This window comes from Paramisgurnus dabryanus, chromosome 16, assembly GCF_030506205.2.
Source record: "Paramisgurnus dabryanus chromosome 16, PD_genome_1.1, whole genome shotgun sequence".
Classification (NCBI taxonomy): domain Eukaryota; kingdom Metazoa; phylum Chordata; class Actinopteri; order Cypriniformes; family Cobitidae; genus Paramisgurnus; species Paramisgurnus dabryanus.
Window position 1 is genome coordinate 14,459,295 of NC_133352.1, and position 15,374 is coordinate 14,474,668.

At 37.7% G+C, this 15,374-nt stretch overlaps 1 protein-coding gene across 3 annotated transcripts in view; it reads left to right on the top strand.

Moving 5' to 3' along the window:
* enox2 (ecto-NOX disulfide-thiol exchanger 2) overlaps positions 1-15,374 on the top strand; it is a 302,121-nt gene that overhangs the window by 211,475 nt on the left and 75,272 nt on the right. For all 3 annotated transcript variants that reach the window (XM_065271218.2, XM_065271235.2, XM_065271223.2), the window contains one exon: positions 11,326-11,481. In XM_065271218.2, coding sequence (XP_065127290.2) covers positions 11,326-11,481 — 156 coding nt within the window. The remainder of the gene's footprint in view (positions 1-11,325; positions 11,482-15,374) is intronic.

Sequence of the window (15,374 nt, forward strand, 5' to 3'; positions counted from 1 at the left end):
ATACCATAAATAATACCTGCAAAATGATAAAGCTCAAAGTTCACTGCCATGCGATATATTTTCTTTAACACAATTAACCTTTCAAAGCCTACAGCGTATGGCTGGTTTGGACTACAGCTCTCTACTTCCTGCTTTAATGACGTCACTAGAACAGTTTTTTGACTAAACTCCGCCCACAGGAATAAGTCAGTCACCAGATAAGCTAACGGCAAGCTAAGCTACTATCGAATCACAACACACTAAACAAACTACATAAACAGAACTCGATACGTATTTCTGAAGGAGGGACTTCACAGAACAAGAAAGACATCAGGCCGTTTTGAGAACAGTGAAAACAGCGCAATACAGATGAGTAAATTGTGTGAAAAATACCGCGTTTTTTTACACGTGAAACATGAACGCATGTTATATTGTGCACTGTGAACACAATCAAAGCTTCAAAAACACAGAAAGAATGTGGCCAGTATGCAACTCATTCTTCATGACAATAACTGTATTGTTTTACCGTAAATGTTTTAAATAACTATTATGCTATTATATCATCATTTACATTAACATTTCCGCATAACCTGCACTTTCTAAACCAACACGGACTTTTCCCCACGCGAGTAAGATTGTATAGCAGTCGTCCTTGGACCTTTCCTCGCACGTTGCACCTGAGAGCTTGTAATGAACACGGCTTTGATTAATAGCATTGATTTATAGTTTTGTCATGTTTAAGAAGTTTGCAGTCGTGACCGTGTTGCCAGCAGCACTGAACACGTCCTAAAGTGCAATTCTGCTTGTGTTCCCATGGGTATTTTCTAGTCATGTTTGCCCTTACAGTAAAGCAACTTCTGTTTTTTGTTCACCAATCCAGTGGCTTGTCATAGATAAATGAATAAAATAAGCAAATAAATAAGTAAGGAAACTATTGCCCTGTCTCCCAATACTATCATGTATTTGATTATGGAGAAGATCGCCCAAAACTGGTGGCCAGTAACACTTATACTGTGGGATATCACCATTTGTGCTTTGCGAATAATAGCAAATAGTAAAATAATGAAAACTGCATGGTTTGCTGGAGTCTTACTGCGATTAAGTCCTTACTCTAATTATTGAAAATTATCACATTATTGGTGCGAATGGAAACAGATCATTGCACATTGTAATGCAATATACCTGTTGTACAGTAAAATTGCTGACAAACTCCTTTAGACTGGGTCATCTTATACTAATGAAACTGCGATTCAAGCACAAAATACAAAACGGCATGTGCAAATGTGTGGAAAGGCCATATTTTCATCTGGTGTAGTTTGCAATCAGCTGTATGACTTCTGGAGCCTCTAGCCGACATCAGAGAAATGAAGGAAATGATATGTGGAAGAGCTAAAATCCCTGCTGCTAATGCAGATCTTTTCACGGCGCTGGCTCTGTACTTATAGTTTAGCGGGGTAAAATGATTTCCTGCCCCCTGAATTCCTGGCAGTCAGGGGTGAATTGCAGTGCGAAGCGCCATATCTTGGGTTCTCACAGAGGTGTTAGACTTATTCCGCTGGGAGATTGGCTTGCATGCCTCATTTGAGAATACCCAACATGCCTCATGAGGTCTGGCTGTGTCATTGTTCAGCGGTGCTGATGCTGAGGGGGACTTTTGCGGAGGAAGGCAGGCAGAGAGCGAGACGGGCCCTTCCCTGCATCAGGCAGCGGTCGCCAGGAGCTCTTTGCTGTTAAATGCCAGGCTGATTTTTTTGACTCTCTTGCTCTTTTGATTGATGGCTGCCTTTTAATGCAGCTGCCCTAAGCAAGTTTGTAGTTCAGAAGTATTGCAAATTATGAGAATATCCAAACAGCCACATTTCAATACAGCATCGGTGTGCTAAGTAATCCACCAGTAAATAATTAAAAAGCTGCTCTTGCCTTCTGGTGTAAATTCTGTTTGGATGTTTTAGTTTTTCTCTTATATATTTGAAATGGTTTCAAATACTTATAATTTAAGATTTCTTGCACCAAGAGGTTTCTTTTTGCAACATTTCCACCCTCCTTCGTCCTCTAACACCAGGCGTGATGCGATAGTTTTCTTGTGACATGTAATTAGTCTGTCCACACCAAAAGTGAAATAATGCTTGACAGCCATTCAAAAAATATTGATGTTATGTACAGTACAATTTTGGGCGAATGGGATTTCAGTGTGGTGGGTATAACAGTGGCGGTCGGTAACTTCTTTTTTCGAGGGTGCTCGATGCGAAGTTCGATATGTATGCAGCCCGTCATGTGTGTTGGGCCTTTTTTCAAAATATGTGTCCTGCGCCTCGAGAGATCCTGTGTGCATCACGTGTTTTGTCAAAATAAGTCCCTGCTGCAGACGCGTCTAAAGGGTTTATGATAAAAGAGACGCTCGCGTTTGCCAGATACTCACATAATCTCATACGTAATCAGAGTTTACTGTTAAGGGAGTGTCTTGTGTGTATTTTGTGAACGTGAGCGTCTCTTTTATCATAAAAAGTTTTGACGCGTGTGCACCAGGCACTTATTTTGACAAAACACATGATCTCTCGACACGCAGAACACATATTTTGGAAAAGGGAAACACAAACGTCACTCCGAACACTTATTTTGAATTAGCGCCCTTCAGATGAGCAGTCACGAGCCGCCAATGGAGTATAATGGAGACGGCTGGTGAAACCATGTACTTGGATGATTTTATGTGATTTTTTTGGAACTTTGTCTCGTAGTTGGACACACCAACTTCATGTTGCCAATGATCACTGTCACTCACGTTGCTGGAAGTCGCCTAGTTGCCTTCCTACAGACATGGTCTGGGAACCATGGCCTTTTTGAATGGCTTAGGACCGCCCAAGAGGCCATATGATTAAAACGTAAACCAGTCATGTTTCCCTTTGTGTCGCGTCAAGTTTAGGGGCTTGGAGATGTCGTCACAATAACAGGCCGGCGTGCAACCATCATTCACAAGCATCTCTAAGGTTTATGAGAACAATGGCCGATAACCGATTAATCGACCGATAGTTTTTTTAAATGGATACTGGATGAAAAACAAACATAACACTCAAAGTGAAACAGTGCTGAAATGTATTACAAAGGTTATTCAACAATAGTTCTGAACCATGAAAATGTGCTAAATAGATAAATGTATAAATCAAAATATATTAATTATATGTATAAGTATTGAAGTAAATACTTCTGTGAAATGCTCCCACTGGTAAAATTCAAATTACATAAATGTCTATAATATGTGTAGTGTTGTACTTTATTTGCTTATGTTTTAACATCTAATCAAAATAAGAAAAGATGTATTGCAGTGATGAGAAAAAAAGAACTGAAATCAGATTTTGATTTGTTGGATGTGTTAACGTTGCTGACAGCGGCATATAGTTTTCTCTCTACATTAAATTAAAATATGGATAAAAGTAACCAGCTGGAAATAAAGGAATGCAAATCGATGGTAATAATCATAACATTAAACATTTGGGTTGGATTAATATGTGTGTATTTTAATGTAACTGTTTGATGTACTATTAATGTAATTGTCCTGTCAGCCTTGACGATAAACTTCCTGCTGTTGTTTCTCTGGAGAATGGAGCATTTTTATAATGGCGATTTTTTTTACGTTAGCCAATTGTTTCACCAATTAATCGGTCTGCCTCTAGTAAACATGAAAGCTTTCTTCTCCGGTCAGACAGCTTTGTGTTGTTTCTGGTCCGTGGGCATCCAAGGCTGAAACTAGAAGTGGCCAAACTTGGACTGAAATGAACAAGATTACGTTGTTCTGCCGTTTTAAGTCACTGGCATGTGCAAGCACGAAGAAGTCGCGATCGACTTTCCTTCCAATTCGTGACGTATTTCTGAGTAAAATGGAATGACACACAAATAAAATAGTGGTCGTGGCTTATGTTTTCCACTAGGGATGTTCCGATCCCACTTTTTCAATTCTGATCCGATTCCGATACCGGAAATCAGCCGATATGATATATGTCCGATACTAATTAAATGTTTATAGTGCTTTCTGCTACATCTAGTATCATTTTAAATGTTAAAATCAATCATTTTAAATTATTTACAAGTTACAGGAAACATTAGTAAATATTAATCATGACAGTGTTTAGGAGAACATATACTAGGTACGTTTGATCGATTGAGTATGCTAAATATTTTTTTCTTAATTTCGTAAAACTTTCATAGAAAAAAAGCTGTAGTATGCAGATGGTTATTTTGGGAATTATGCATTTGACCGGACTTCCTATGCACTTTCGGGGGGCAGAATTGATGTGCCTAAGTCATAACATGCTACGTTCATGGGGTTTCTGGGCACAGAATTGATGCCCTTGAAGCATACTGTCATGGGAATTCTTGAACCGCAATGGAAAGTTTATAACTGTGCATAAAACATTTGTGCTTTTATAATATTTACGTTGTCCTTTTAATAGCTTGTCAGTAACAACCACGGCTAACGCACATATCAGAATTGGATCGGTCATGTTGTTGGTCCTCGATCCTATGTCTGATCCAGCCAAAAAGCCAGGATCTGCCTCGATACCGATCCAGCATATTGGATCCCTATTTTCCACTGTGTGTAAATTGGATATAGAAAAGTAGGCGTTTCATTCAGAAATGGAACTCAAAGCAGACTGACAGTTAAAGGGGTGGGGTTATAACGGATGCTCCGCCCAAGTCATCTAGCTGATGTCATCAGAGAATGATTTCCACAAGGGTGGAAGTACATTTTCAGATTTTGGTTAGTTTATGAGGGCACTTTGTTTTTAAATAATTACCCACATATATAAATTGTTTATAATGAACACTACAATATTTTAGAAATGTCAATTTTGATTGCATGGGGACTTTAAGAGTGCAGGCTGTATTTCTATATCTCTATTAATCTACATTAAATATTTAAATCTATTGACAGCCCTAATATATAGTTTTTAGTTTTCTGTTGGAGTTGTTGTTAACAGGACAGAGACAAGACAAAACTAAACTCTGCACATTCATATTTCCTAAGGCTTGAGAAAATCCTTCCTGGGCTTCACTTTGAGAACAAATATAAGTACACTGTTAAACATTGCTGCCTTAGGATTTTCCCCCCAATCTAAAGAAAATCCTGCTGTATACCCAACCCTGGGAAAAGCATGTATATTGGATCAGCTTCTAAACAAATTTACTGTTTGTATTTGACAGTTTTTTTGTGTATGAGTATCATCTTTCTCACTGGTGTCATGAATAAATATCATTTCCTGCTCTTATTTTTTTTAAGAGCCTGCTTTTCCTAGAGAACAGGCCTGTGATTTCTCAGCCTGCCTAATGTGCTGTGTGCCTGCCGAGAGCAGGTTTCATAATTCATCAGTCCGGTGTCTATTACCTCAATGCCAGGGCGCGAGCAGACCTGCACCTGCCGTCGTGAGCTACATTAAAGGACTTAGCAGAGGGCTGCGTTCATGCCAAATAACACAGAACTGTCAGACTCTTTAAATTGTGCTAAGAGAGATGAGCACGCAGGATGATTTAAGTTTAACAGACTGCAGGTTCTTCATTGTGCATAGTGAATTAAAACTTAAATAGAGACGTGACCTTGTGCTTTTACCTAAGTGCTAGATTTGAATTAAACACCGTTTTATTCTGCATCCTTCAAAAGAAAGTTGAATGGTTTTCTTATGTCTCTATTTTTCTTTACATACTGAAAGCAAGTGTGTTTTTGCTGGACTCAAATCAGTTTTGCAATATATAAGTGCAACATGATTATTTGCATAATGGCTATTATTTGCATTATGTGCATCATTTGTTGCATCGGCAACACTTATGTCCCTTCAGTTTGCTTCGTGACTTCGGATGCCTTAATTGAATGTCAGTAAATTGCTGTATGTTATTAAATATCAAAGCACTATATGATGACCATGAACACAGAAAAACATTCATTGTTGGTCAGAATATCTGAGATTACAAACTGGGTTTTTCGCTTGACTCTTACGTGTAATGCTTTATATTAAGTCATATTTTTTGAGAAGTGTAAGACCGTTGTCTTGTTGTGAGGGTCTTTTACGGTTCAGCTGTTTTACAAATGGCTGCGCTCTTCAAAGACCCTCTGATGTTATCCATGGGTTCTCTGTTATAATGAATTCTTGTCATTGCAGGGTGGTCATGCCCTGCCAGACCCAAACTATAAAGCTTACACCATCACCACTTCACAAAGGTTTCAGTTTCTTTGTTTTTGGTTTTTACTAAGAAGCCCTAGATCTTTCTTGTATCTTGCATTGAGAGCACCATGTTTAACAGTCCTGCTCTTCACCTTGATCTTCTGCCTTAGTCATGGATCTCTTTTCTTTTTTGGGAGCAGACAGTTCTTATTTGACTTTGCTTGTAGGACAAAGTTGTGCAGTCTCTTTGGATGCTTGATTCGAGTACTTTCAATACTGACTGAATCCGGTCTAAAACTTATCAGAACCTCCCGAGTGAGAAGAAAATGTTGAAAGCATTTTCCATCGGCAGATGGTCTTGTAGACATTGAAGTGATTGTCTGCAAATAGCTTAGAAATGGCATTAAAACCCTGCCTGGACTTGTAGGCATCCCAAGTCATTTGTCAAAGCATCTTGAAGAGCTCTTTTGATCTTAGCATGATGTAGCCACACAACTCGTGTTTCTCTCTAATAGCGCTCTAATCTGATTTGGTGCACCTGATTCTAATTTTGGATGTGTGATGGAGTGGAAAATGTAAGACTGTAGTTTTTCCCACACATTTCTAGCACTTCCCTTGAATGGGATGTAAAATAAACCATAAAAAATGAATATTTTAACAAGTGTGCAGTAAAAAGGTTACCTTCAAATTGTCAAACCCCACAAGGTCAAAATAAATTTTACATGAGCCATTTAATTTTCAATGAGTCAAACTTGCTTTGTGTGACTTATAATAAAATACGCATTGGCGGATAGTGTCATTTTGACTTCGTTTGACTTCAACCCACCCAGCAAAAAAACTGCAAAGTAATATGCAATTTTATGTTTCAAACAGAGATGGCGATAGAGACTATTAAAGGGATAGTTCACCCAAAGATGAAAATTCTGTCATTATTTTCTCATCCTCGTGTTGTTTTAAACCTGTATGAATTTATTTTTTCTGATGAACACAAAAGAAGATATTTTGATAAATGATGGTAAACACACAGCTGATTGTAACCATTGACTTCTATAGTAGGAAAAGCAAATACGATGAAATTTAATGGGTACCGTCAACTGCATGCCTACCATCATTTATCAAAATATCTTCTTTATCATTTATCACAATGCTTACATAATATTTGTTTTCCTACTATGAAAGTAAATGGTTACAATCAGCTGTGTGCTTTCCATCATTTATCAAAACATCATTTTTTGTGTTCCTCAGAATAAAGAAACTCATACAGGTTTAAAACAACATGAGGATGAGAAAATGATGACAACATTTTCATTTTTTGGTGAACTGTCCCTTTAAACATCCAACGACAGGAACACAAATTGCTTTCCATTCAGTAAATCTGGCTCAAGCTAGATGATTAAACAGTTTATTTTATTCAGTTTGTGGGTTAAATTCCCTTCATTGTAAATGAATTACCATTTTGGATGTAAACGCAGTCCTCCTCACATAAATTGCATTTCATGATGATTAAGTTTGTAATGGTTCTCAATGGCTCACTCCCGGCAACCGTTTGAAATTAATGGCCGGCCTAGAAATCACTTAATTTTCTATACAGAGTTGCAGTCTTTCATGTAACAGAAATACTGCGAGTGTGAAAGCACACCGCTTGACTTGCTGGAGGTAATTGTATTTATTTCATGTACCGTTATGCCGTGAAACGAGTAACCTGATAACTGAATTTAGTAGCAATTAATTACTGAATTAATCACATACATACTCTGACTAACTGATGTATATTTTATATATAAATTGATTTCCTTTGAAATTTCTTTTGAAAGTATGTTGGTACAGTTGGGGATAAAAAAGGTCTATCTTGGTAAATATGAGCAAAGAAAGCTGTCAAAATAAATCTCTTATAATTTTGGTTTTGAGCTTATATTTAAAAAAAATCACAAAATGCAATATTTCATAGAAGTAAAACAATTGAAAGTGTGGAGGGGTTACATAATGAAACAAACGTATTTTAGTAATACACACTTAACACAATTATTGCCACCCCTAGACATTTTAATGAGTAATACATCTCTAAAGTATATTCCCAATCCCATTGATATTAATATTTTCTTAGCACATTTTTATGGTGTGATTACCCACACACACTTTCAAATATGTTTTATTAATGAAAGATTTTTTTGTGTAAATTTTAAAATAAAAGCTAAAAAGCGAAACTACTGTATGCACTTTAAATTTCCCAGCTTTCTTTGCTCATATTTACCAAGGGTGCCAATATCTTCACAACTGTACATTTTTGCATGGCCCAAATCTTAACTACTGACCTGACTGAGCCTGCAAAAACTGTTTGTTTCCTTTATATTCACTGGATAAGCATGGTCTCTTCTACCAAAAGAAATTAAAAGTATTTATAATATCATACATAAGCATTTGTCTAGAACTTCATCTGCATCTTTCATTGGGTCTCCATCACTCAGGAGGTGCAACATCTTAAGGATATACTCATGGTTGTTTATTTATTATTGAAATGTATATTCAAGAAGTGTAAAGTAGTGAAGTGTTTTTTATAGAGATGCACCGATATTTCGGCCAATAATCGGTATCGGACGATAAAAGCACTTTTTTACATTGTCGGCGGATAGTTTAAAAATAGCAAGTCATGATTGATACTGTATGTTCTGTCAATCAAAAGATAACACGCAGTGAAGAAGAAAAATGCAATGAATTGGGGCTCTGTATATAGAAAATGTAAAAAAAAACATCACTAGTTTAATGTTCAATATTAATGGTCATATATGAATGAATCACATACAGAAAAAATAATAATGCAAGGTAATATAAAAACTAGATCGGAATTGGCATCGGCAAATATCAATCTGAATAATCGGCTATTGGTATCGGTGGAAACATTTCATATCGGTGCATCTCATTTTTTTTTACTTAATACTCAAATATTTGTGTATCTTCGACAAACTTTTACTTCACTATGTTCCGATTCATAATATTGTACTTCATTGCATTTCATAAATACAATGTTTTTTACCCTTAATACTTAAGTACATTTGTTTAATTAAATTGGTTTTGCAAGTTTTCACTAGTATATAGTTGACATAACTTATAAACAAGTTTATTTTTTTACTTAAAGCAACACTATGTAGTTTCCATGTAAAAATGACTTACAGCTCCCCCATGTGGTTGAAAAGCGCAACAGTGCCTGGTATCAGACACTCTTCTGCAGGCAGGGGGAGGGGGGGCTGAGGGCTATACCCTCCACCGCCACTTTCAGAGTGTGCTTGTAGCAGCTAGGAGGCTGCTCAGGTTGCAGCAACAGTACAATTTGTCCAGTTAAAAGTTGTTCTATCACTGAAATAATTTTAGAGACATTATTTAAAGGTAAAAAAACTACATAGTGGTGCTTTAATTTGTTAAACCAATAAAAGTAAAGGTAAAACCAAAACTTGTGTTGATATGAATTTTTTACAGTGTAGGCTACTTTCTTATAGATAAACAAAACTTTTAATTAATAATTACTTGAGTAAAAGTAATTAATTACTAAATTTTTGTGTAATAATGTATTTAAAAAAAAGTATGATATTATGCTTTAGATTTATAAAAAACAGTCAGATACCACTGCAATATTTTAACGTACATTTATACAAAAAAATGATTGAAAAAATATTAAGTTATTAAGATATGCCTTTATTAGATAGACCGTATGATAGGAAAGCACAGGAAAATATAGGGTGGTGAGAGGGGTACGGGAGCGGCAAAGGACCTCAAGCCAGGATTCAAACTTCGGTCACCGAAACTGCTTCTGCAACATATGTCGGAGCACCACCCACTACACCACTGGCTCCAACAGAAACGTGTTTTTATTTTGCATGCAAATGACAACATTGTCAAAATGATTCACACAGATCCACAAAAATTACTTAAAACATTGTATTATTTGTACCAAGCCAGTACTTGGCGATGTCACATGATATCTAAAGAGGTAACACACATACGAATAAAATACTTTTTTACTGCATATAATGATGCCACGCAATTGCATGCTGCTAAATGAGGCCTCCAGTCCTAGAATATCCAGAAGAAGCCAGCCAGATAGGGTCGAGTTTTTGGCATGCATCAAAAAAGTGGCATTCTTACCAACGTGAGTCACCTCCCAAGTGTCTGGGGTGCATCTTATCTCGTGCCTCCATTAGTGTCTGTGAGACAGAAATATCAATACTAACACAATCATTAAGGTAGCCAATGTGACGCCTAATCTCCTCCGACTCCTCGTTCTCCTCCTGCTGCAGCTCTGTTAATGTGGATGTGCGCCGGATCTGTCGTCACCTCTCAGACACATCTGCCAGCTCTTCAGTTTATCTTCACAATCTATCCTGACCTGCCCGGTGTGATGGATTTCTGTCTGCCTGTTCTGCTACCGACTCTCTCTCTAGCATTTAATCACATTCATGGCCAAAGAAGACATTATTAGAATCGCAATGACAAAATAATACAAATAAAATAATGAATGTGCATGTGCATAGTTATGCTGATACTCAAAACTGTGAGACAAATTTTATATTGACATATTTTCACAACATCTGCTAAAGTCGGCAGATAGCCGTGTTGTTTTCTCAAGGCTAATGAACTGCGACCATTGTTTTTGTTCGTGGAGACTTAACGCTTTGAATGTATGCTCCCCGCGATGCATTAATTCATAATTTATTTATTCACTTTTTAGCTATTTTTTCCCATGCCAGAGGGAGGGCTTGTTTATCTCGCTCGGTTGCAAATAAAGGAAATATTTGAAGCGTTTGAGAGAGGAGTGCTCTCACCGAGGTTAGGCAAACTTATAAACTCAGCCCCGCTCCACAGGTGCGACGTAGACCATAGAGAGCGAGGGCTCCATCATTTCCATTTCAAAGAACTCAGCACTGTCATGCAGCTGTAGTCTAAACTAATACCTGTGAATGAAAGCCAGTGTTCACAGACGGACAGGGTACGCATAATAATAACCGTGGTAAACAGCTGGGGGAATGATTCAGTAAAAACCTATTCATTTGGAAAGCCTTTTAAATATGCATTAGTCTTATATATGTTTATTTAATATTGAGAGAAAACGTTAACCTCGTATAGCCGTAATTTGTGGCACCACCGTGCAGACCGGAGGGCCTGTTATCGGCTCAGTCCTGATGCCCTCTTTTCTTTTCTCCTGCAGATTTTGACCCCAGTCTTGGCATGATGACGGGCATCGCTCCAATGAACCCCATGATGCCCGGCCTTGGGATCGTGCCTCCATCAGTCTCACAAGACATGCCTATCATGAAAGAAATCATTCACTGCAAGAGCTGCACGCTCTTTCCACCCAACCCCAGTGAGTCAATTGTTGATGAATTACAGTCGAATTTGAAAATCAATGTCTTTTTGGTAATAACACAAGCTAATGTTGTACTGATTTATTATGACTGATGGATACATTTCTACTTTCTGTGAATGATATATTATTTCCAGTCCCCTTTAACTTGTATGGTCCATGTATTTGGATTTTACACTACTCTACACTGAACGAAATTATAAACGCTTTTGCCCTCATTTTTCATGAGCTGACTTTTTCTTTGTACACAAAAGGCCTATTTCTCTCAAATATCTGTCTTTTGCTAAATCTATGTAGCACTTCTCCTTTGCCGAAATAATCCATCCAACTCACAGGTGTGGCATATAAAGATGCTGATTAGACTGCATGATTATTGCACAGGCGTGCCTTAGGCTGGCCACAATAAAAGGCGACTCTAAAATGTGCAGTTCATGAAAAATGAGTGCATAAAAAAAGTGTTGCGTTTATAATTTTGTTCAGTTTATAATGATACAGAGAAACTATATCAGTGTGATCACTTTAGAGCAGTTTAATGATTTATATATATATGATAAAGCATCGACAGCCCATCAAAAGCCATTTTTAAAGGGCTTTAAATCTAAAGGGCTCATACATTAGAATCGCATTAGATCTTAGCAAGCATAATGTTATCATTAACTGCTGTAGCTAATATTGCTATCATTATATTTATCCGTATATTTAAATTTTTATGCAAATGACAGAAGCTTTTATCCAAAGCGTGCATTACAGAGTATACATTTTATTAGTTTGTGTGTTTCCTGGGAATTGAACCTATGACCTTTTGCGTTGCTAACGTGTAATGCGCTACCAGTTATACAAACACCAAGAATAAAATCTGTATAGTTATCATTTTTGGTGACTCTCTCTCTCTCTCTCTCTCTCTCTCTCTCTCTCTCTCTCTCTCTCTCTCTATGCATGCATTATACCTCACTCCATTGAACATGTATGCAATTATAAGCATTATTTTGACCCTCATGCATTTTAAATGATATTATTGACTTCAGCAATCTGACCTGAAATGCTGACCAGATGAAAAGTCAGCTGCTTAAAATGGCAAGATGAAATAACCACAAGGAACCATAGCCTAGGCTGTGTATTGGGTTTAAATTATAATACTAAAATGTTTTGGACCCCATGGCCAAGCAGGTCATGTCACATAGATCCAGACCTAGCTTTGATTTCAAAAGCCAGCTGTCACTCATACAGACTGGCAGACTACAGAAGCTCTGGGTTTTTATTTGAGAGAAAAGCGTCATCCGTCCTTTCATGTTTACCCATAGATCCCTTCATCCCACCAGCTCAATAAGCTCATCCGAATGACCGGTCAGGTCAGGCAGAAGAATATAACAGAAGTGGGGCATCCAGGGGGATGGTTGCTCTCACTGTAATTGGACAGTTGACCTCTAGGGAGACTGAGGGATTTTGGCATGTAAAATATGCCACACAGCAAGTGGAAGGTCGGAGAAGACAATGATTACCTGTGATAGTTAGTGTCCTTCAAACAGCTGAGCTGCGATGCCTGCTGATCACGCAGCACATGCACATCTGTAATCACAGACTAGCCGATCTCATAACAGTAGGGTCAGACGCACCTGCAGAGATTCCTAATCCCCCACTTTATAGTGAGTGATGGAATGACACGCCCGCTCCGAGCAACCTAATGTTTAAGTAAAGCATGTTAGACTTTGATTGATTGATACCCGTGTATGAAAAAAAATGCTTAGGACATAACCATGAAGCTCAGCTGCTGTCAAGTCAAGGTTATTGATGTAAATAAAAGCTATTGTGAACACAACTGCAAGATTCAGACTGAAAATCTGAAATTTCATTAGTGTAAATGAAGACAATATTACAGATGTAAATGGAATAACAATTTTAAAGGGTACCTTTCAAACACTTAGAGGACTTTCTGAAAAATCAACGTGGTGTTTAGCAGATCCTGCCAACAAAACGTTATTTCTGAATGGCCTGAGGCGAGGAATAAGCGGATTTGAAGCAAAGATATTTTATGAAGAACATATATTATATGGCAACAGCATTCAGTTAATTTCATTATATCATATTTGACGGAGATGACATTTAGCGGCTTTTGCATCTGAGCTCTTTGGTAACTGAACATACGCACACGGTTGAGTGCACATTGCAAAGCATAGTTTATTTAACTTGTACGATGTATGTGCATTACGTAAAAAACATTCACGGTTACATGCATACTATTCTGATGACGAAATTTATTATTTTGTCTATTTTTTTATACATTTTAAAACTACTATGTGTTGAAATAAATACAGTTTTTGATTGCTGGTGAATCCTGAGTGTGAATACGTAACACCTGCAAAATCCGTCCAGTGCACTGGAACGTTCATTCCCTAAAAATTCCCACAATGCAACGCAAAAACCAGTGAGCATCGATGGTCCCTATGTTCCCTTACCAGAAATCACGTGACCTTTTCTGAAGCTCCCCAACCGAAAATCACGTGATCCAATTCAATAAACTTTATGTAATGTGACAGAACTTTTATAAAGACAAACGTTTGTTTTAGTTTTAAATATAAACACACATTGCTACACAGTAAGGGGTTGTGTACACCAAAACTTTTACGCCCGCGGCCGGCGCATGTTTTCAATTGTTTCCAATGGAAGCTCGGCGTTTTTCAAATAAGCCAGCAGCTAGCGGGTTTTTTCCGCGCTAAAACCGGCGCTCGGCGGTTTTCACGCGCTCGGCGCTGAGAGTCTAGAGTTGAAAGAGATTCAACTTTGGGAGAAAAGCTCCGCTCGTCAATGTCAGTTCTCACACGGCCACCCAATCACAGTGGAGGAGGGGCGGGACATTACCACAGCAACCAACCGGCTCGCAGCTGAAGTATCACAGCTATCAAAGCGCTCAGCTGAAGAAAGCTGGCACTCAGCTGAAAAACAGCTGGCATTCAGCGTCCTCAAGGCGTTTTCAGCCGCGTTTAAAAGTTTTGGTGTACACAGCCCCTAAGGGACCACAATCTACTCAATATTTAAAATAATAGTACTCATTTAAAATTGTAAAAAAAAAATACATTTAAAATTTAATTATATTTTTCCAATTTTATGCACTGATATGTAAGAGAATAATGACAGCGTTTTCACAATGTACTGTTTAAAATTAAGTCAGAGAGATGTTGGTTTTGCCGGTTGTTATTATTATTATAATTATTGTTATTATTACAGCTGTGAGTGATCACAACGCACTTAAGCAGCCACGTGACAGAAAAATAAGTGAACAGTGTCCAAATGTCAAGTGAGCTATGGTCCTTACCAGTGCCCGAACCTGTGTACACGATATACTGATTCACGACCTCGGGAGCTAGGGAACGAATTGAGACACACGGAATGATACCAATATTTCTCTGCTTTTTGGACATGCACATCACAAAAATAAACTAAAAAATAAAGCATCAAATTTGACATGGCCCTACTTAGTCAGAACTTTGTAAAAAAAATAAAAAGTTCAATGTAAAAAAGTTACCTTGGTTAACTTAAAATTTTATGGCAGGTGGGCGGGTCCAGGTAAAGATCGCTGCTATTAGCAATTAGCAATACGTCTAGAGGTCGACCGATATGTTTTTTTTCTCTGGCCGATCCCGATATTTAGAAATCAAGGCAGCCAATGGCCGATATATGATGCCGATTTTCTTGGCTGATATGTTCGGCCGATTTTCCACACCTGATAAATTATTTAATCATCATAAAGTTAACATAGTAAATGTCTTTGTTTTTTAGAGCAAATCTTTTTAAACACATTTACATTCTCATTTCTAAGGTGCTATGTGTGACTGATTGTGCTGACAGTGACGTTTTGTGAGTTTAGTGTTGGGACAGATCTGTTGTTTCAACCATTC